The sequence below is a fragment of the Zalophus californianus genome, chromosome 7, assembly GCF_009762305.2.
Source record: "Zalophus californianus isolate mZalCal1 chromosome 7, mZalCal1.pri.v2, whole genome shotgun sequence".
NCBI classification, from domain to species: domain Eukaryota; kingdom Metazoa; phylum Chordata; class Mammalia; order Carnivora; family Otariidae; genus Zalophus; species Zalophus californianus.
The window spans coordinates 126,838,369-126,860,093 of NC_045601.1; the positions used below are offsets into that span (position 1 = coordinate 126,838,369).

The 21,725-nt window shown below is 48.5% G+C and overlaps 1 protein-coding gene across 13 annotated transcripts in view; it reads left to right on the forward strand.

The window, feature by feature from the left end:
• Positions 1-21,725, forward strand: part of RREB1 (ras responsive element binding protein 1) — a 176,839-nt gene that overhangs the window by 92,936 nt on the left and 62,178 nt on the right. For 9 of the 13 annotated variants that reach the window (XR_003521361.2, XM_027601651.2, XM_027601653.2 and 6 more), the window contains exons 2-4: positions 14,587-14,706; positions 18,055-18,179; positions 18,810-19,022. Coding sequence is in view for 11 of the 13 variants with exons in the window: in XM_027601651.2 (XP_027457452.2) it covers positions 18,852-19,022 (171 nt within the window). In the remaining 2 variants the exon portion in view is untranslated. Of the gene's footprint in view, positions 1-14,586; positions 14,707-18,054; positions 19,023-21,725 lie in introns of all 13 variants that reach the window. The other 4 variants (XM_027601655.2, XM_027601658.2, XM_027601656.2 and 1 more) reach the window with 2 other exon arrangements.

A 21,725-nucleotide genomic window follows, 5' to 3' on the forward strand; every position in this document is an offset into this window, starting at 1 on the left:
CTTGCTTTTTAAACTTGATCTAATTTTGTACCATTTTCCCATGTTTGTACACATTGACCTTCGTGTTGGAGGTGGGACCAGGTCTGAGCAGATTTGGGCTGGATGGGGCAGGGTGGTGATGACTCACCGAGAAGTCCATCTGGCTTAGGAGATGTCCCTCTGTTGTTGGTTTCATGGGTGATTTCCCTTTATGCATTGAAACTCAGATAAATACCGGGAAGAATGAAAACTCATAGCAAAGTGTATTACTTCTGGGATCAGCTCACTCCCTTCTCATGCCTGCAGGTAAAACCATACCAGATCATCATTATTCCTGCTCTAGGGCTTAAAAACCCCAGGAAGCAAACAAATGAAGGACAATAATCTAGTAACCCAAGATTACTGGAGGAAAAAAAAAATACCATAAACCTACGCTGTCCAGTACAACAGCTGGTAGCCACATGTGGCTATTTAAATTTAAATTAAACTTAAGTAAAATTTAAAACGGAGTTCCTTAGTTAACATTAGTCTCCGTTCAAGCGCTCAGTGGCCACGTGTGCTTAGCGGTTACCATATTGGGCCGTGCAGACAGAGGCCATTTTCATCGTTGGAGAACTTTCACCTGGACTTCACTGTTCTAGATCCTGTCAGTTCCATAGAACATTTTTCCCAGTATCTAACATGTGAGTTTTATACGCTGGGCTCTTTGAAAGAGAGAGGAGGATGGATTTTGTTATTCTCTTGTTTTACATGTGGTACAGTTTTGTGTAGACTTGTAACCTGGGAGTTAAGGCTCTTTATGCCCTTCCCCCAACATCAGCAGCTTATGTCAGTGTTCATTAGCAGAGTCAGTTTGACAATGAATACTTCTATTTAAGGGCTACATATGTTATGTATTCCATTCAAGCATGAATGTTTCGTCTTCCTGTGCCTGGCAGCCCCCTGCCCTCCTTTCCCACCTGTTCCAGAACCTTCTTTTTTCCCCATCTCCTCCTTTCCTGGCTCTGAACATGCGAGGTTTTCTCTGGAGCCGAACTTTTCTCTTCATCCTGCTACTGGAGAATCAGTCCCTTCCTGCCGTGCTCTCTTTATGCTCTCCTTGTACTGGGAATTTTTTCTGCATCTCCGTTAACTGCCTTGCCACCCTGTCTGTCGCCAGTGCAGGAAGCCCAGCGTCTCCCTCGTCCTCATCTTCCGTCCACGGCTGGGTCCGGCCCTTGGTGATGTCTTCCTGGATCCCACGCTCCTCCTGTCTGTCCCTTGTATGGCAGTGGCCTCCTGACCAGGTTACGCGCCTCTAATTATCTGTTTCTTAAACTACTGTCAAGAGCTTTCAAAAATACGGAGATGATTATTTCATCTCAGGATTTTTTTTAAAGAGGGGGTGGACCTTCAGTGGGTTCTCATAGCCACAGGATGAAGCCCATCCCCCGTAGATGGAACTTTGACACCAGCACAGTTTTGCCACCGCATCTTTGCCCTCTCCCCCATTCCACTTTCACTCCTGTCAAATGATGCAGTGGTCCATGTAGTGTGATGGCTCCCAAGAGTTTTGTTTTCAGGGGCCAGAAACTCAAGGCAAAACTTTTGCGGGTAGACACGGGGGATGGCCTTTTTTTTTTTTTTTTTTCCTTTTGCCAAAAAGAAATCACCATTAATAACCAGTCTCAGTCATCTCCTACCCTTATTGTCTCATTTTAAAAGGAGGCACCTGGACCTCAGAAAAGAATGCATTCAGCATTGTGAGTATCTCAGCAAATCGTCTGCTTTTCCTTTTGCTCGAGAAGGGTGCAAATGTAGGCTTGTAGCAGCGAGTGCTTTCATGACACCATGGACCATCCCGACCTCCTGGGTCTCCATGCATTTCCTTCTTACTGGGACGCCCTGTCTTCTGAAAGCCAGATCTTTAAGCTTATGTTTGCTTTTGCCCTACTGCCCTCACACTTGATGACTTATGCCTCGGGAACCTTGCAGCCCTAAAGTCCTTGGCTCATGATTCGCTTTCCCTTGGATTGGAATTTATCTCCTTGTGCCCTGTCTCCTCCATCTCTAGGCCGGGGGCTCTGTCATACAGCTCCTGGTGGTTCTCACATTTGGGAGCTTCATAGACTTAACATATGAGAATGACCACCAGCCTATTTCAGGTTTTCCAGACTGATACCAAATCTCACTCTACATCGAGGGCACAAAGAGAGTATGGAACATCTTCAACAATGAATGTACCCTTTGCAGAGAACCCACATTTTCTGTGTACTCTCCTGGACTTTGGCTTGAGGTCACGGAAAGCAGCAAGGGGTAGGCCTGGAAGTCAGACCCCAGGAGACTAAGGAGACTCCTTTTTTTAAAGTGAAACCTGTCTGGTGGCTGAAGCCATAGAAATGATAAAGAATGGAGAAGCTGTGAAAGTTCTGAGCCTGGCAACTTTGACGGATTAATGCGTCCCTTGGTTTTCTCTTTCTCCAAGCTAAAAAAATTTAAAGGAGCATTTGCCTAATGCGAATAATCACATTTGACTACAAATTTGGGTTGTATAGAATAAATGATTCGCACCAGTAGCACGGTACTTTCGAGATGTTTATGTCAGGTAGAACTGGAATTACTTTGCATATTTGTCTTCCAAACTCCAGTCCTATTGAATGAATCTCGGCTGATAGGGTAAAAAAAAAAAAAAAAAAAATCACAGTAGCTTCTTGTGGGTGAAACCCTAAAAAGATTATTCTTGCCTTGGCCAGAGCATAACGTTAGGGGTTAACTACAAGGAGTAAAGAGACAGTAGAGGTTTTTTTCCCCCACATCTCTGTCTTGCAAACAGCATTTTTCCTGTAGTCAGGTAGCAGATGGTTGTATAATCTCTTAGGCCTTTCTCCCCTCCCCACCTTAGGAAAACTCTGTTTCCAGATTGGGAACATGCCAGGATGTCACTGGCCTCTAGAAGAGTTTATGGAAAAGTGTCAGTTACAATTCCAGATCTGTTGTTAGGCCACCGGGGCCACGCTCCGGAGTTCTGTTTTGACTTCTGCATTGTAGTTGCGGGTCCGGCAGAGCATGAAATTGGGTTTGTGTGAACATGTGCAAGCCTGGGTGTGGGGGACTGCGTTTTCTTTCCAGAATCGTAATGCAGCATCTGAAAAGGTCTCTGAGGAAGTTTCCTCGGGCATATTCCGTGAGCAGGGTGGATGCCCTTGTTTCGCAAGTTTTCGCTTCTCTTTGTCTGTACAGGTTGTTCTGACTTCATGGCTGGGAGGAAATGGAGGACGTCGCGGAGCGCCTGCTGTTTGGCCCGTGGGGCCGAGCCAGGGAGCTGGCACCTGTTCTCCGACTGGCCAGCGACAGGGCCGAGCCCCATGGCAGTGGGGGGGGGGGGGGCACACAGAGTGCAACCTCTTGCATTTTGCATGGGGACCGCGTGGCTGAGCTGCTTTATTAAGAGCACGCTCTTGTTTATTATCCGGGCCTCATAAAGAGAGATCCGAAAAATACTGGCTCCGTCTTGGAGTGATGGCACAGAAATTTGTGTTGAAAATGTAGCGTATAGCCTGGCTTCCGTCACTCATTGGCCACCAGTCTCCCCAGGCCTTGCTTACTGTCATCACTCCACAGCCTCCCTCCCTGACCCTGCATCCCTAACCCCCTTCCCTGGGAGATTGTGAGGGGCTAAGGGGTACTTAGGCAAGGAAGTTTTTCTTCTTTTTAGTTGATTTTGTAAAGACTTTTCCTATACTCCAGGAACTCCGGTGGACTATTTGAAACATCCGATCTTACCATTCTCTGAAACCATTAACCTCACATATGCTGGTGTGATGCCAAGAAAGTGGAACCCCCGGCCTCGAATGGCAGGGAGTCAGAGTCCTGTGTGCTCTCTGATGGGTGAACTCCTTCTGGTTGTCCCATCCCATAAGTGGCATGCGGTCCCACCACTGCCTCAGTCGGCTACGAAATGGGAGTTTGCTGCCATGGCCAACCTTGGACGTTCACAGGAATGCTCATGGCGTTCTGCTGCAGCAGGTGGAAGTGCTTTTGAGCCAGGACCTATGCCTCCCAGCAGAGCTGAGTCTCATACGCAGAGTTAGGCCTGGAAGGACATTAGAGGTCATGGCCTGTCCTCATGCTACAGACGAGGGGTGCTGTGTATCCCAGGCTTATGCAGGGAAGTACGTGACATACCGCTCTCTGTTCCAGTGGCAAAAGGATGGGATTAAAAGCCACTCAATTATTATAATATTAACAGTGTAAATTCAGAGTTTAACTTGAACTACCATAAGTAACACCTAGGGTTTCTGGACTTTTTTTTTAAAGATTTTTTTTTATTGAGAGAGAGAGAGAATGGTAGAGAGAGAGCATGAGAGGGAAGAAGGTCAGAGGGAGAAGCAGACTCCCGCTGAGCAGGGAGCCTGATGCGGGACTCGATCCTGGGACTCCAGGATCATGACCTGAGCTGAAGGCAGTCGCTTAACCAACTGAGCCACCCAGGTGCCCGGGTTTCTGGACTTTTGACAAAGGTGGCTCTTACATTTGCTGCAGACAAGAAGCAAATACATACGTGAGCCTGGAAAGTGAGTTCTCTTTCTTGGAAGCAGTAAGCCTCCCACACCGAGGCACGGGGAGTCCTGGTACATTGGACTCGGAGGCTTTCAAGGTTGGAGCTGAAATGGCTGCTGGGTAGGTGTTGCTCAGGCATTGTTCCAAGGTTCTGGAGGCCAGTAATATTTTAAACAAGTCAAACAGCCCCTCGGAGGGCGCTGCAGGAAATCCAGCCCTTGGCTTCATGTTGTTGCGTGGTCAGCGGGAGATAAAAGGGCGGACTGTTGGAGGTGAGGCCCCTCCTATCACTGGATGGCAAACTGTTAAGGGAAGATAAAAGGAAAGAGTAGGGATGTTCTTTTTGAACAACACGAGGGTGCCTTTATCACAGGCATTCAAGTAAAATGAAGTGGGTGAGCGGAGGGATCCTCAGCTTTATGACTGCAAGTGGGCTGAAGAACTCTATTCGAGAAACAGGACGGGGTTTCATAGCACACAAACAATTTTGTGCCAAAATATGGGTAGAGGCCAGTCTTTTTTCAGCTGAAATCCCCACTTGACTGGGGATGTTTGTGCTGTATACTGCTTAAGTCAATTGGGCATGCACTGGGGTCTCTAAACTTTGTGCTCCAGAAATTTTCCCTGTAGGGGCTGTCTCACCCATGGGGACTCGAGGGACGCGTCAGGCCCTTCTGGGACCGAGCAGATGTGCAGAATGTCCCTGCACGCTGCGTGCCCCAGTCTGCCAGCGAGGCCCCACGATTCAGGACCGTGTCTTTGATTTCTCGCCGCTGGATCTCCTCTTAGGCTCACTGCTGGTGCTGGCTGAGTGCTCATTCAGCTGGTGCTGATCTCCCCCTTTGAGATTGTCCTTCCTGCTCTTTGGGAGGGAAGTTTAGGGGCTTGCAGCAGGTTCCTAGGGGTCAGGGTGGGGCTTGTCGTGCGAGTCCACACTGAAGAGCCTGGGCATGCTCAGTGCCCCGTGTGTGCAGTGTGCTTGGGGCACTTTATGCTTGTTTTGGAGCCCGCTGGGCTGTGGGGCTCAGCCCTTTGTGCTGGGGCCACAGCAGCACAATTAGACACCCCAGGGAGTGCAGTTGTCGGGAACTAATCACCCTCCTGGCGGCCCAGGCAGGAACACCAAGGGGGCCTGTGGGGCTCCGACTTCCTCCAGGACCCCTGCTCATCTCCCCACATGGAAGCCGGCCTCCCGAGGTGCCTCTGCTGGGCCGCTCCTTAAGGCTGGGGCTGGGGTTCTGGCGCCCCATCCTGCCACCGAGTAGCTTCTTGGTTTGGGCTCAGCATACTTAAAGAAAAACCACTTATTTGCTAATGTTTTTGACTGGTTGGCTGGCGATAAACACTTATCAACTGCTTATATTTGTTTTTCTTCATGGATAGAGGGGTGAATACTTTTCTTAGAGGCAAAAGTAAGGGGAAAACGTCATCCGTTAGAGGGCATAGAGGGGCAGGCCACGGAGCGCCCGGTAGCTTGGGCACAGTACAGTCATTCTCAGCTGACGGTTGGTAATGTCTGATCACCCACTGTGAAATGTTGACCACAGCCGACCACTTTTCCAGTGGGTGAGGAAAGACGTGATTTCCTTCCACTGCCTTCTTTGAAGCATTTTGGAACAACGCTTTCGTCTCCCACAAAGCAATTCTGGTTTTATAAGGGCTGTCCGCAGGAAACGGCCCCGAATTCTGGGAATTTGAAGCCCAGATCCGAGGTTCCCCATCTGCCCTGGGGGTTGCTTAGCGTGCATCCAGCCCCTACTCCGGGGGAGGGAAAGTGGAGAATCCTGTTTCTGCAGCTCCTTTACCCAAGCATGTCTGAAAGGGCAGCCCCGCAACCTCAGGGCCTGTGAAAGAGTTGCAGGATATTGCCTAAAACTCTCTGCAAACGGCTACTGAACTTTACTCCAGCCTCCTCCTCCTCCATGCTGTAAATGTGATTACAGGCACCCAGACCCACTTCAGAGGAGGGTCTGGGGCCAGTGGCTGGGTGTCAGCTGCTCTGCATTCAGGTTGCACAGCTGGGAGGGAAGAGGTGCAGAAGAACTGGGGAAGAGTGCGCCAGGGCCCGGTGGGAGCCCGCGGTGCCAGCTTCCTTGATTAAGCAAATGCAGAGCTGCCCAGGATTTGTTTCGGCAACGAACTGAATGAAGCTGGAGGGGTTTTATTTCCTGCTCTCCCTACAACGTTAGGAGTCCAGGAGCACTGCTCTCTCTGCCCCTTATTGTTACTGAGATTGCATTCGTGATAAGCTGAAGTATCTTTCCGCCGTAAACTTGGGGGCTGGAATGGAAATTTTTAAAGATCCTCAAACTGACCCCAGCTGTGACAGTGTTGGTGGTAGGGGGGAGCCCATGGATGAATCTAGGAGTTGGGGGGAGTTGGCGCAGGGGTTAGGGAAGCTGAGACGTTTGGAGCTAAACGGCGTAACATCCATAGATAGCTGGTGTTGGCGGGCGCTGTACCCCCTGCAAAGTGTCCTAGTACATATTCCCTTGATTGATTTCTGTACCGTGAGAGCAGTATGGCTAGCTTCCTTTTCCGGATGTGAGCTGAGGTTCAGGGACTTAAAGTTGCTCCACCTCTTCCATGTACAGAAATCTGAAAGTCAAAAGGATGATCTGATAGGGTCTCTCACCCGCTGCAAAACTGAAGTCGTGGTTATTCAGCCTTTGCTTGCATACTTCCAGGGACAGCAGGCTCGTTACATTATTGGGGCCTCGTTCCATCTGTGGGCCGCGCTAGTTGTTCAGAGCTCTGTATAAAGGATTATGGGGTCCCAGACCTGCTTCTTTGTGCAAATGTCGTTCGAGCTGTGGTGGACACGTGAGAAGAGTGTACGTGCATTTCCCCCGCCCCCACGTGCAAGGCCTTCAAGGTGTCTCACGTTCTTTCTCTTGGTTGGACTGAACATGTCCGGTTCCTTCAGCCATTTCTTGTTTTCCCCCTGACTTGGTTTCCCAGTGCTCATGGCCCTTCTCTGAATGGTTTTTCCATGATCATCGTTGTGGTGCAGAGGAAGGTATAAGAATTTTGGGGTTGACAACCCTGGGCTAGAATCCCAGCCCTGCCCCTTAGGAGCTGCTTAATAGCTAGCAAATAACCTCATCATTGCCTTACAAGGTTTGGGGAAGGATTAAATATATGTAAAGTACCTAGCACATTTTCCAGTAGAGTCTATGTTACAAAAAGGGTTAATGCCCCCTAGTTAATAGGGAAGGAGGTACTCTGAAAGACATGTAATCGGATGTACACTGGACCTCTGACATACCCTTAGATAAATCTTGTTTTCTCTTACAGCAATAGTCTTCTGTTTTTAAATTCCTCAGTCAAGGTGGGATGTGGAGGCCTCTCCCCGCCCTTTCCTGATAAGCCAGCTGGGCCACGATCTTAGGGTGGGGTAGGGTGGGGGCTTCATTCAGTCTCCGGCAGGGAGACATCTTCTGGCTTAGGCTAGAAGAACCTCTCGTGCCCCGGGGGTAGGTGACGCTACCCAGGGGTTGGTGACGCTACCCAGGGGTTCCTCTGAGCCTCTGCCCAGCTTGAGTGCTCCCTTAGTTAGGCCCCCCTGGCTGCCCACCTCATTCTCACCCGCTTCCTCAGGCAGAGTAGGGAACCAGGCACATTTCTGCTACGTTGGGCAAGAAGATTATGAAATACCAGATCCCGGTGGCCAGTTTAGGAAAAGCCCAGCTCACCTGGAGAGAGAGGGACGGGGCCGTGCCCCGCGAGCCCCCGGGGCCCCCTCCCGGAAGGCCGGGGCACTGGGGAGCAAATGGCTGCCGCGTGGCAGCTGTCACTTGGCTTCGAGAGTCTGGCGGTAGTTGGATCCTGCTAGTAAGACGCGCTTCCCTCCGGGAGAAGAGCGGCAAGGCGTGGAGCCCTCTTCTCCACAGTCTTAATGACTGACCCAGAAACTTCGAAGCCGGACTTTGCCCCACTTCCTCCCTCTGAAGAAGCCAAGAACCCTGTGGAGAAATACCGGAAGAAGAGTAGCGTCCCACGGAATGTTTCAAAAACTAGCATGTTCCAGAAAATCGGTCCATCTTTCCAGTGGTTCGTATTTCAAATAGTAAATTTAATCTGACTTCGGCGGTTAAGTTTGGTAAGCAAGAACCCTGCCTTCCTAGCCAGTGCTCGCCTCCCTGCTGAAAGCCTGTGTCCTCTAACCATCAAAATGTCCAAGTGATTTGTGTTTTTACGAAAGAAACTGCTTCCAGCATGGAACCTGCCACTCCCCTGAGCCGCTCCTCTCCGTCCGTGCCCCCTCACCGTACTTTACTGAATACTGAAATGTTCCTTTACCTGAGGGCGGTGAACCTTCCTTGGTCCGCAGCCTGTGGTATTCCTGGTATCCACCGGGGGCACCTGAAACCTGTCAGTGAGGGGCAGCCGCCCTTGGCTGGAGGAATGATCTCGGCTCCCTTTGTCCCTCTCCATCCGAGGGTCCCATTAAGAGACACATTGCAGGAGACTGTGAGCTCGTTCTGAGGACAGTAGGGCTGCTTTAGGGTTGCCTTCCCTCGGGGCTATCCTCCCTGACCATTCTTTTCACCTGCCCCCTTCGGGGCACTCATACTGCCCATGAGCAGCAGAGAAATTTCGGGGCCCGTGGGGTGTCCAGGACCACCAGAAGTCCTGGCTGCAGGGCTTGACCGTGGAGAACATCCCATAGCACCCTTCCTGGGAGTGACAGCTTGGCGAATGCCATTTGCTAGAGAGATGGCTTGGAGGGTCCAGAGTTGAATCTTCAAGGGTCCAGAGTTTCCCTGAGGCCAGGCTGAGTGGTTTAGCTTCCGGAGCACTGCAGGCTGGCCCTGCCTTGTCTGAAGTTCACATCTGACGTGTCCCCATTCCCGAGCAGCTAAAATAGGCCCTGCATAGATTAACCCCCACCACGCACCCGTACATTCCTTCCTTCCTGTCTTTTCACTCATTCATTCATTCATAGTGGTGAATACAGCTAAAATTAGAACTGAGATCAGAATTTCTAGAACCTTGATTTTTGCTCTGGGGCTGTGATTAAAACAGTGACTCCTTCCAGATCCTCACAGAAGGAAAGTTTCTCAGGGAGATCCTTGGTTTTGTGTCAGCCTTCTTCCAGAATTCTCTGTAGAGATGAACGCTGGTTCTCAAGGCTGCATCAGAATCCCCTGAGAGCTAACATACAGACTGACGTAGTCGTTCTGGAGTGGGGCCCGAGCATCTGTATTTCTTTTTTCCTTTTGGTCTTACTGCAATATCCTTGATATGAGTACTGTGTAAGTTTAAGGTGTACAGCATGATGACCTTACGTATATAGAAAATCTGCATTTCTAGCAAAGGTCTGTGATGCCACCACATGGGGATTACACTTTGGGTGGCCTGTGTGGGAGGGTCAGTAGTAGTTAACTTCTCACTGACTGGATATTTCCTTCGCATGGTGTTTACTTCGTTTTTGCTCTGTGCAGGTCTGCCTACTCCCTCCCAACCCTCTGTGTTCCCCATCTCCTGCCCTGCCTCACTACTTCCCCCCGCCCACAAACACCTTGTTGGAACCGCAGGACCTGAAAGTGTAGGCTTCCTGTCAGAACTCTCACTCCAGGCCTGCATTTCTATTTGCACGGAAGCAGAAATGACCTAGAGGACATAGATGGCCTCTGAGCTCACATTGGTGGATCAGTTGGATCCAGCCACTCGGGCAGAACCGGGCTGTTCAGGATTTCAGGCGGAGCCTGGTGGCTTCCTTCCAGTTTCCTTCTCCTTGTAGAATTCAAGGGTGTAGAATGTGGAGGCCCCCACCCCCCATCCCTTTGCACAGCAAGGGGCAGTGAGTGCTTGCAAACTCTTGCCCTGTGCAGTGAACTTTTTAGTCTGAGGTGGGAGCCCAGCCGTGCATCCTGCCAGAGAGGGGAAGGTGGAGGTGAAGGTGTAGGAGAGAGCTCCTTTCCCTGCCCAGAAGAAGGCAGAAATGCGAGGCCAGGTGCCGAGCAGTCTGGAAGGGCAGAAGTGACTCCGAATATGATTGTGGCAAGTCAGAGAAATGTGATTGAGGGAGTGCATCTGTTCTCCCAAGCCCTGTGCCAGGGTTGCAGATTTTGTCCAGAAGAAACTGAGCAGCATTTAGAAGCTGGATTCACTTTTCTCTACCACCGTGATCTTGGGGACAGGTTGCTTAACCCCCCTGCACCTTAGTTTCCTCATCTGTACAGTGGGACCAGTGCTCCTCGGGTGTGGCTAGGAGGATTCAGTGAGATACTGCCCTTAACGTGTGGCAGGTGACAGTCAAAACTCAGTAGCTGCCATCGACATCATTAGTTGTGTTAGTATTAATATTGCAGAGTCAAGAGTTTTACAACAGAGAGCTTCAGGAATTCTCAGTGGGAACGACGGAGGCTTTGTGTGCAAAGTGGCCCCTGAGGGATCTCACTACTTCCTGTCGTCTTGAGGGGGTGAAAGGGGGTGGGGGGGATATTTTGGAGGCAGACCTCAGAAGGGATGTGGAGGCCTCTCCCTGCCTCTCCTCCAATGGGAGGGCCCACATCCCTGGTCTTAGCCGTCCCACCTCACGCGGCAGGGAGGATGCAGAACTGACCAGAGCAGCTTACGGTGCCCCGTTCAGCCCAGCCCGCTCGAGTGTTCCATGGGACACTCCAAGGCCTCGTCCGACCAAAGTCCATGCCAGTGAGGGGGTAATGGTGACTTGCCTGGCTTGCCACCCTGTGCAAGGCATAGACGGAGCCCATCGCCAGGAAACACATCAGCTTGCTGGAGCTCAGAACCACCATCACAGCTGTCAGCCTTCACAGCATATTCGAGGCCGTCCTGGTTAGAGGAAACGGGTTTGCCCCGAGCTTTGCAGGCCAGGGAGAACGGGCATCGCCGTGGTGCGACATCTAGTCTGGTTCCTTTTGTCCCCAGCCTAGCTAAGACTGAGGGAAGAGTGTTTTCCTTTCTGACTTAGCCCATTCTAAGAGAGACGTCTTTGCTGCTTGTAAAGCTCCCTAGGAGCTAGAGCACTTTAATCGCTGAACTCCTCTTAACTCAGACTCTCTGAGCCTGTCCTGGGTTGGCCCGAACAGGCCAGCTAGACTGTTCACTAGGCAGTTCCAGTCAGCGGGTCAACCATCCCAAGTATTTGTGGCCGTCTGTTAGGCTCAGCAGCATGGCTCTCCCAGGCCCGGTGTTGTAAAGTTCCCTGTTACAGCATCCGCGGGCCTCCGCTGTCATCCTAGGTATCTAACTTACCCCCATCTGTCCTGCAGGCCTTTAGGACAGATTTTAGATTTCACTGAAGAATCCTTTGGGTTTTCAGAAGCTGAGAAGCTTTGTTTCTAGACCATCTTCCTTTTTATCTTTCATCTCCCCTTTGCTATCTCGTTGGACCTGGAGACAGGCTCCTTAATCTTTTCTTTCTGGCTTTACATAGCATTGTCCCTTATCTCCTCAGGGGCCAGGGGCTGGAGGCTGGCCTTCCCTGCCCCCTCATCCTCACAGATGGACCTCTGCCCTCTCCAGTCATCCTGCTTCCATTGGATCTGGGCAGAGCCTGTGTGGGAATGCAAACTCAGAAGTTCAGCATCCTCCCGGGGGGAGTCCCAAGACCCACCCCTCCAAATTCCCAGGCTGTGCTTCTCACATTGCCCTGCAGGAGTCACCTTCTAGGACCCAGCCTCTCCTGACCTGGTCTTTTTTTTTTTCCCCCTTTTTCCTTCTTCTTCTCTCCCCCCTCCCAGCCCCCTGAGGCAATGGTGCTAGAGGTAAGGGGTATCTTGAATTTTCTTCCAAGAACTGTGCTGTACTTTTCCACTTGCTGAGTTCTATGAATCCCTCAGACCTGGTAGAACCCCAAACAGACAGGGTAGTGACTCTTGTTACTCAGCTTTAATTGCGGGGCATCCTCAATATTCAAATCCTTTCCATCCAAGATCAGAAGATGGAAGTTTCAGGGTCAAGTGTGTCGAGTTGGTGTTCTCCCACTCTGGTTCCCTGTGTGTACTGAGGAGATTACTTGGTGGACTTTTTAAATGAGGGGAGGGAACAAGTTCAAATGTTAATGAGAGTCTTAGTTATTATATTCTGGAAAGTTTAAATTCCAGAGACTCGTCTCTCTGATGTGTGGTTTTAATAATTATATATAGAACTATAATTCACTTTATTTATTTGGTGATTGTGGTAGTTTCTAGAAAATAACAATGGAGCTGTCCCTCTCTAGACGTTCTGCCTATTACAGTTTGCTATGAGGGGCACCTGGGTGGCTCACTCGGTTAAGCGTCTGACTTTGGCTCAGCCAGTCATGATTTCAGGGTCCTGGGATCTGGCCCCTTGTCGGGCTCCCTGCTCAGCGAGGAGTCCGCTTCTCTCTCTCTCCTTCCGCCCCTCCCCCCCACTCATGTTCTTTCTCACTCTCTCTCTCAAATAAATAAAATCTTTTAAAAAATTGTTTAAAATTTTCTGTGAATTAAGAAATGAATAACAACAGAGGGAAATCTGGCTTGTTTTTTGTGGGTTTTTTTTTTTTTTTTTTCTTCCACAGTGTTTCACTTCACCCTAGGCATCTTTAAGTTTGGGCGGGGATGATCTGAAAGGATGTTTTGTGCATTTCTAAAACCTCATGGGACTTTTAATAAGCTTGACTTGATTCATAGTTTAAAGGAAGGTGGGTTATATGTCAAATAAAAACAGGATTCTTATCCTGCTTAGCTCCAGGATGAGTTTCTGGGGTCCCTGAACTCTTGATGCTGAAGGGAAATGTTGGGGGTAGGTAGCGTATGTGCATTTTCCTGTGGAATGGTCCATAATTTTTTTTTTTTTTTTTTAATCAGACCCTTAAGGAGGTTCTTGCCCGCACCAAACCGTTGAGAATTACTGGGGTAGTAACAAGGATTACTCAAGGCTTACAGGGTCTCCATCCCTTCCAGGGGCTATCCCTATGAGTCACTCCTTGTTTCTTGGCTCAAAATCCAAAGAACCTTGCAAAAGGAGAAAGGGCAAAAGAGAAAAGATGGAGAATTGAGACAGTGAGGTGTAGTGTTCACACGTCGGAAATCTCCGTTGGTGGCACTTTCTCCCCCCAGCTCACCAGTCCAGCAGGGGGCTTGCCTGCCCGAGGTGCTCCGGAACTGGGCGCCGACAAAGCGAGTAACATAACATTCAAGATGATAACTGGGCGTGTGACCCGATTGAGCAGCTTTCCTCCAGACGCTCCGAAAGGGGATAAAAATGAGAAAATGGGCCAAGCCAAGTGTTTCTTGACAGGCTTTGTCTGTGTGGCGGTTTGATTTACGTCCTCCGGTCTCCCACGTGGGCACTCCTCGGTTCAGCTAGGGGGATGCCGTTTTCAGAAACGGAGAGAATGTGGCTGAACGCTGCAGCTCTGGGAAAGGCTGGGGAAGACTGCATTCCAGGACGGCCAGCTTTCTCCCAGGGCAGGCATTGGAGGCCCTTGGCCCCCCCAGAGCGGACTTGCTCCAACCCTTGGTGGGGGGGCGTGTGTCAATTGAGAAGTTTTCTGTATCCTCCCTACAGTAAAGGAGAAGATGCGTGCTTGGTCCTCTCTGAACGATCGTGGGCACTTCCCCCGTCACTCGGGAGAAGGTCTACTCAGCTGTCCTTCACATTAAGGGACTGTTTGGTTCCATGTTGTTTACTCTCTCCAACTGTCTTCTTTCCCCTCCGTTGTTGATAGCACTTAGTGCTGTCTTCTTCTTGGCTGCCCTTGAAACCGGAAGTGCATCCATAGCGCTGGTAACGTGCCCTGAGATGCCCAGAGCTCCGCCTGGGGCCAGCGGTCCGAGCTGCTCTCATGCAGTGTGGCGCCCCAATGCACCCGACACGTGGGGTGTGCTTCGGGGGGTTCCTGTCTGTCCGAGGCACACTGGACTCCGGTGGCCCTGGCTCACATGCTGATGAGCAGCTCTGGGAGGAATCTGCCTGGGAGCTGGAAGCTTGCTTATGCACGCAGGCGGGAATGGGAAACGTTCCGTTGTCCTTAACTTGTGACTCCCAGTGTTAAGTGGAGAAAAAGATACAGAGACGGGATCATTTCTGGTCTTGACTCCCCCTTCACGTCACCTTTTCTCATTTGCGCAGGTTGCTCCAACTCTGTGCTCCAGAGGTGGTAGCTTTGATGTGTGACCCTGCCCACGTCTGGGCTCCAGCTGCGCCAGCCCCTCAGTAAGGAGGGCCAGCTTGATAAGACGACGAAAACAGGTCAGTTAAACTTGATTGACTTCCCTGGAGTCACAGTAACTTCGAGTGTTGAGTCTTCCTTTCCCTTTCCCTCCCTTCCCCACATTCCCTCTGAGTTGCCCTTTCTTTTCCCCCTGATCCTCCTGAGGCTCTGATGCAAAACCACAGTGAAATTGTAGCCCTGAATTGCTAGCCCTTCCTGATCCAGCGGGTCTGAAGTGTGGGATGAGAAATCCCAAAGAGGGTCAAGTGTTGGTCTCACAGGAAGCAGTGTTTCAGACACCCCTGTTCCCTGCCCCCCCCACCACCAAATTCAGACTGTTTCTGTTAAAAACTGGAACTCCAGGCAAGTCCACTTGGCCATGTCAATGAAGATGACAACTTCTTTTCTTATCCATGATTTGGGAACTTACCTGGGCTCCCAGTCCTCTCTGGTTCCAGTTGGAGCACACTGTATTAGAATGGGGCCAGTGATTTTTATTTTGTTTATTGTCATCATTTTATTGTTGTTGTTATTTGCTGTCCCCCAGTAGTGGGGCTGATGTGTAGGATGGTATCAGGGAGCAAAGGAAAGAATGAAGATACCAAGACTATTAATATCCATAAAGAAAAACATGCTTTGTAAATGGACCTTAAGCTGTGCAACTTCTCTTTCATCCCTGAGGTCAAACCTCAAAGTTTTAGGTTTGTTAGTTTGGCTTATTGCCCCGGTATAGTCCAGCGTAGATAGAATTAACTAACACTGGCCAACGGGCCTCTGGTTAAATTAGTGCACAGATAGATGTGCCTTAATGCTAAGGTGGATTTTTTTTTTTTTCCATAATCTGGAACAATGAGCTACCTTTTTTTTTTTTAAGAGTTTTTTTAAATTTATTTATTTGACAGAGACACAGCGAGAGAAGGAACACAAGCAGGGGGAGTGGGAGAGGGAGAAGCAGACTTCCCACAGAGCAGGGTGCCCAATGTGGGGTTCGATCCCAGGACCCCGTGATCATGACCTGAGCCAAAGCTAAGCGTCTAGCTTAACGACTGAGCCACCCAGGCGCCCCAACAATGAGCTGCCTTATTTTACACTAGGTCCTTTCCTTCTTCCCTGTTCCATCCTCCCAAAGGGAGAAAGAACTCAAGTATAAGATGGAAGAGCAAACAGGAGTAAAAACCTTTAGCTCCTTGTGGCTGGAGGGTTGCTCCGAAAACAGCTTTTCAGGGATGTGTCTAATAACTGTGCTCTTCTTTTCAGTGTAGCTGGCGGGTTCTTTTTGCTAACTGCACTTTCTGATCAGAGATGAAAAGTCTCTATTAAAAAAATATATTGCTACTTACATGTAAACTAGGTAAAGGAAGTAAATGTCGATGATCTTGGTAGTGTCATGCTTTACACTTCCATCCCCAAGAAGGAAGTAAATGTAGCAGATGTTTTCCTGTCCAGACAAAATGGGAAACAAGTTTGCATGGCTTTTCTTCTTTTCCAACTGGGATAAGCCTTTGCAACGTTCAGCCCTTATGTTGTTTAGTACCATGACTATGGTTAGGTATCGTATATTGAAGACACTTGGGTGTTTGCAAGAATCTCTGATGTTATAATGACGGTAATGAAAATTCTTACTAGTAATCTGGCTCTGTTATATGAATATATTTTTTGATTTTATATTTATAATTTTAATTTTCATGTTGACTCTGTCTTCGCTGTCCATTTTCTTTCCCAACTCAATGATAGAATTAGAGTATAATTTTCACAACTTACGATTTTACATTTAGTCCTAGAGGTGTTTAACCTATTCCCAGATTTCAGTAAACCACGACATTTTTCTTTCCTAAGTGTAGTATTAGGACAAAAGCAAGATTATCTTCCAAACTCTTCCTGTAAACCACTAGAAAGGTTAACTTTCTTTTTACTGACATAATTACAATAAAGAATTATGGTCGGCTATTTTATAATTTGCTGTACATAAAACTATGGAGGAAATACATTTGAAAGAACTAGGTGGTTTTAGGATTGAAGGTATCCATTTATTTGAGTCAAACAGATAATTATATGCTGATTGATTACAACAGTTCTAGGGAACTGATGATACTTTTAGAAATGCAGCAAGAAAGAAATCATGTGTGCGTGTGTGTATGCACGCTTACATGTATGGGCTTGTTTTTCCTAGACAGGAATCTCCCAGATTTTCAAAGACCGTTAAAAACAGGAAGTTTGAAGCACATTTTTTAATGGCCTCCTTGCATGGCGAAACGTCACAGGGCAGCCGTTTGGTTTTTTCTTTCATTTTGGATGTAGCTCTTCTCCCTTTGTGGGAAAGATGTGTGGGGTACGGCTCAGTCAAGTTATCTTCATTTGCATGTTTCTGCAGCTAGTCCTTTTACTTACCATTTGGAAACCCGTTACCACCCTATCTTCAAAATGTCTATCCACAAGGAAGGCACATTTTGTCCCTTGGCTAGAAAAGTACTGTTCCTGAGACTCTCTTTGGCTCTTTTGGTAAGATTTTAGCTCGAGACTTCTCAGCTGATGGCAACATCACTTAATAAAGTTATATCCCCAGGTTCTTCCTGCTGTGCTGCTGGACACATTTGTAGCTGCTCTGGGTGTTACCATCTGTCATATCCTAGGTCACATCCCCTGAAGTTGGAGGAGGAAACCACAAGAAATCATGTTCTTTCTGGTGGTGTTTCTAAGCCTTCACTTGGCTGCTGAGATAAGGAGCCTGATCTTTGACTACAAGTCCAGTTGAGGCACGCTGTGGGATAACAGGATATGTGGCTTATAGGCAGGGCTCTGGCTCTGGAATATCTTCCCAGATCAAATGAGGGAAGTAGTTTAACCTGCAGACTTATTTCTGGCCATACCTATAGCCGTGGTCAGGTATGGAACAAGAAAAGGCTGTATGTCCATGAGCCATGGTGTTCCATTTGGTCATTCTGTTCACGTCACCAAGTTTCTTTTTAGGTCTGACCTAATACCTTCTAGACTATGAGACTTCTGTGAGTTCCTTTCCTGCCTTATCTTCGGTCAGTTTTAGGTAGAGGCAGGAAGGGGGGGCGGGTCAAGAGGGAGTCTGATTGCTTGTGGGGGCTGGGGTATGGGGTATGAAGGAAAATTCAGTGTGGGTGAACCCCAGAAAGTAAAATACCACAAAATCGTTTTGGCTGTTGGGAGTGAGGGTGACAGCCTGTAGGGAACATCAGTTAAAGGTTGAAAAAACAACCACAGAATGTGGTTTTGGAAGGATGACTTAAAATCGCCTCCCTTTTGTGTATTCTCCTGAATAGAGTGGCCTGAGATTATGACAAATACATGGTTTCGGTTTTTTCTTCCCGAAGTAAAAAGACATTCACTGAATCTTTTTGCCTTTGCTTCCCTTCCAGTGTCAACAAGTGATACGAGAGAAGAAAAAAGAAGAAGCGAACGCAGACTCCTTTCCTACTCCACGTGGATGATAGCTATAGCAGGGGAAAGTCTCATAGTGTATCAGTTGGGGCAGAAAATGGAGGTAATCGGCAGTCGGGGCTGGGTTCTTCTGTCCACTTTCTGGGGTATAGGTGCATTACCTACTTGTATATTTTAAGCAACAGTCTTTTTTATGTTGAATTGAAATTTGGTTATAAATCTGATAGGATTGGCTTCTCAGTTGTCTTCTACAGTTCGGGCTCCGAGCTCCCCGGTAAAATCACCGTATTGTAAGCAGTGGAGTTAAGTGAGACCTGATGATCCTCCTCATTAGTTAAGTCTGGAACATTCATGTAGTAGTAAATGAGTTAGGGTTATGAGGAGGGGGCTGGCCAAATGTCAGCTCCCCGGGCTTTCCTAATTGTTAGGTTAGCCTTTCCCGCTCTGCCTAATGAGAGAATAGGAAAAGCCAAGAGACCTGTGTCTGCTGGTTTCGGGGGTTGTGTCATGCATCCGCTCAGAAAGGAAGCGAGGTTATCAGTCTCTGGCATGACAACACCTCATTCACATGAAAGCTTAAGTCATTTTGGGCACGAGTGTCAGCTTGAACCGAAGAAGGAGGGTTTTAGGTGTTTTGACCTGACTCACGGTTATGGTAGCCATGGCCATGCTCCCTGGCTCTGACAGACGCTAAACCTCACAGTGACCAACTGCAGCGATTTCCGATTTTCAGTTCTATGACAGAGGCTTCTTAGAAGCTTAAACCTTTGACCCAATGACGTCAAGTTCGCCCATTGGCTTGGAAGGTTCAGACTTGTCTTCCGTCAACACCATGATGTCAGCGGTAATGAGTGTAGGGAAGGTCGCCGAGAATGGCGGGAGCCCCCAGAGCACCAAGTCCCCCACGAAGCCTCCAGGACCAAATCGGATTGGCAGAAGGAACCAGGTAAGCTTTTGTGTACTTAGCTGGTGACATCTGGTGGCTTCAGTCTCTGAGAACAGCGGGAGAAGGATGTTCGCTTGAGCCCCAGCTTCCTAAGCGAAAACCTCGGACGTGTTCAGAGCTAAACACATACCGAGAGGCTTTGAGAGTGAACTTTTCAGGGCTTATGTCAGTTTCCTTTCATGGAGAAAATTTTCTCCGCTGTGGTGTCAGTATTGGTGGAAGCATCCTTATTCTCTGCCCTATAATGTGATTCGATTGCAAGCTTTCTTCGTGTGATGGCCAAGACAAAGAACTTGACTTACTCCTCTACTGTGATGTAGTTCGTTTCTTTACACAGCTGGTTAATTGGGTTTTCAAAGCCATCTCCTCGATTTTTTTTTTTTTTTAACTGTCTTCAGATTAGGTAGCAAATAAGTACTAGTTTTCCTGGATCTCCCATTCCACTTTCCATCCTTGACAAAGCACAGAATTTGGTTCCAGAAAATTCCCCTTGAGGTGTGATTTAGTCCTCTTGAATTTTTAGTGGGCATCGGATCAGGAGGAGTGGGAAAGAGGAAGGGGGTGGGCCAGGATTGGAAGGACTAATTAATGTCTTAACAAAAGTCCGTGTTTCCTGCATTGGGAAGTAAGATGGATCTTTTGATTAACGTACCCTTGGGGCATGTGAAAAGTTGTCGCTCTTCTGTTAGCAACACATTCAGCGAAACTCAAGGAGTAAGGCAGAAGGTGAGTAGTTCTCATTTCTTCCCTGAATTTATGTAATCCCAACTGATGACTCCACATTGAATTTTTGGTTGAACTTAACGGGTTTATACCAAATCCTCGGGGGAAGAGGCAGTTTTCCGAGTTAGTCTCCATTACCAGGGATGGACCAGAAAGTAAACCTGTTGGGCTTTTGTGAATTCATTTTCTATTTTGTTAATAATTCTCCAGTGACCGTCCTTAGACAGAATTGTCTGAGCACCATCTATGATGGTTTTCTATAAATTCTTAGAACATTAATCAAGGCTTTTGACACAACCTGTCCTCCAGGAAGTCATACCAGCCTAAAATTCCTCTGGCAGCGTAGGAGAAGGGTCCATTCGCTCACGTCTTCCTCACAGCTGAAGACTTGGCAGGGTTCAGTGATGATGTAGGGTCGGAGCATTGATACCTTTTTCTCTCTTTTTTCCCTTGTCTCTGCCTGCCTCTCTTCCTATGGGTACCTGAGAAAATACTCAGCCTGTATGACTGTGGCCTGAGTCAAGAAGGAGCGCTAGCTCTGGGAAGAAAAGGTTTATTTCCACTCTCATGTGACTGTCCGTCCATCCATCTATCTGTCCATCTTTCCATCCACCCACCCATTTCACAATATATACTTCTGGCCAGGTACTGCTCCAGGTGCCAGGCATTTTGGGATGAACAAGATATGTAAGGTCACTGTCTCCTCATCCTTCCTGGGTTTGACCAAGAGAAAGTGGCGTGGGTAGTGACGAGCTCAGAGTTTCCCCGGCATAGGTTGGGTTGACCCAGGTCCAGGCTCTGATCCCTTCCCGGTGGTTCAGAGACCGTGGGGAGAACCACAGAGCATGACCAGTAGCACCTCCTTCCCTGCATGGTAAATGGAGGGGACTCTGCGGGCAAATGGTGCAAGTGTACCTGAGCCTTTCTCATCTACTTCCCATGTCCTCCCGGGTTCCTTTGGGGCACTGGCTTAGTGTTTGACAGGGAGGTTTGGGCCACAGGGACTGTAGGAAGACAGTGCATTAAAAACACCAGAGCACAGTTGGGGAGAGGGAATGCATCATCCTTACCTGTGAGCAGACGGGGAAGGCTGAGAGCGGGAGCCTGGAGAGCAAAGTCCCATCAGCGCTAGCACTGAGTTCCAGGACAGATTAGCCACAGCAGGACGCCGACAAGGGTGCCAGATTGTTTCATTATGGAATGGTTAGTTATCACATTAGCTGCTAATTTTATCTGTCAGCTCAGGAAGTCTGCTCCTTCCACCGGCTCAGCTGCAAGAACTGGATTCACAGTTCTCCGGCAGGGCTGTTCTCTTTTCTCTTGGGCTGGTTTGCAAAAATTAAATCTGAGTCCAGAGATTTATTTCTCCCAGACTGTTGTGGATTCTGTAGATCTGCTTTAGGGTCTGCTGCGTGCCACTGCCAAGCCTCAGAGAAGGTTTGGGTTCCGGTTCGTGATAAACCCTGGACTCAGTGCCAGAGAGTCCAGGGAGCTACTCAGTATGTCTAGTATCTACCTCGAAGCGAACGCAAAGTGGCTGTTTGTTGCTTTTTTGTTTTTTTAGGATTTTATTTGTTTATTTGAGATAGCACGACAGGGGAGTGGGGAGCGGCAAGGAGAGGGAGAAGCAGAAGACTCCCCACTGAGCAGGGAGCCCGATGCAGGGCTTGATCCCAGGACTCTGGGATCATGACCTGAGCCGAAGGCAGATGCTTAACCAACTGAGCCACCCAGGCATCCCCACAAGATGGTTTTTTAAAATATCTGCTGCCTCAGGAGGCTGGCCACACCGATGCCTGGCTTTTTAACATTTATTGACATCTTACCAGTGAATTTTTCTTTAAAAAAATCTTTTTTAATATATATTATTACTAATCTAATAATTGAACAAAAATACCCCAGAGACTGCGTTTTGGCCCAGCTACAAGACCTCCTTCATTATTATAGTGAGTGCTCTTATTTTTGTTGTGAATACTTCTG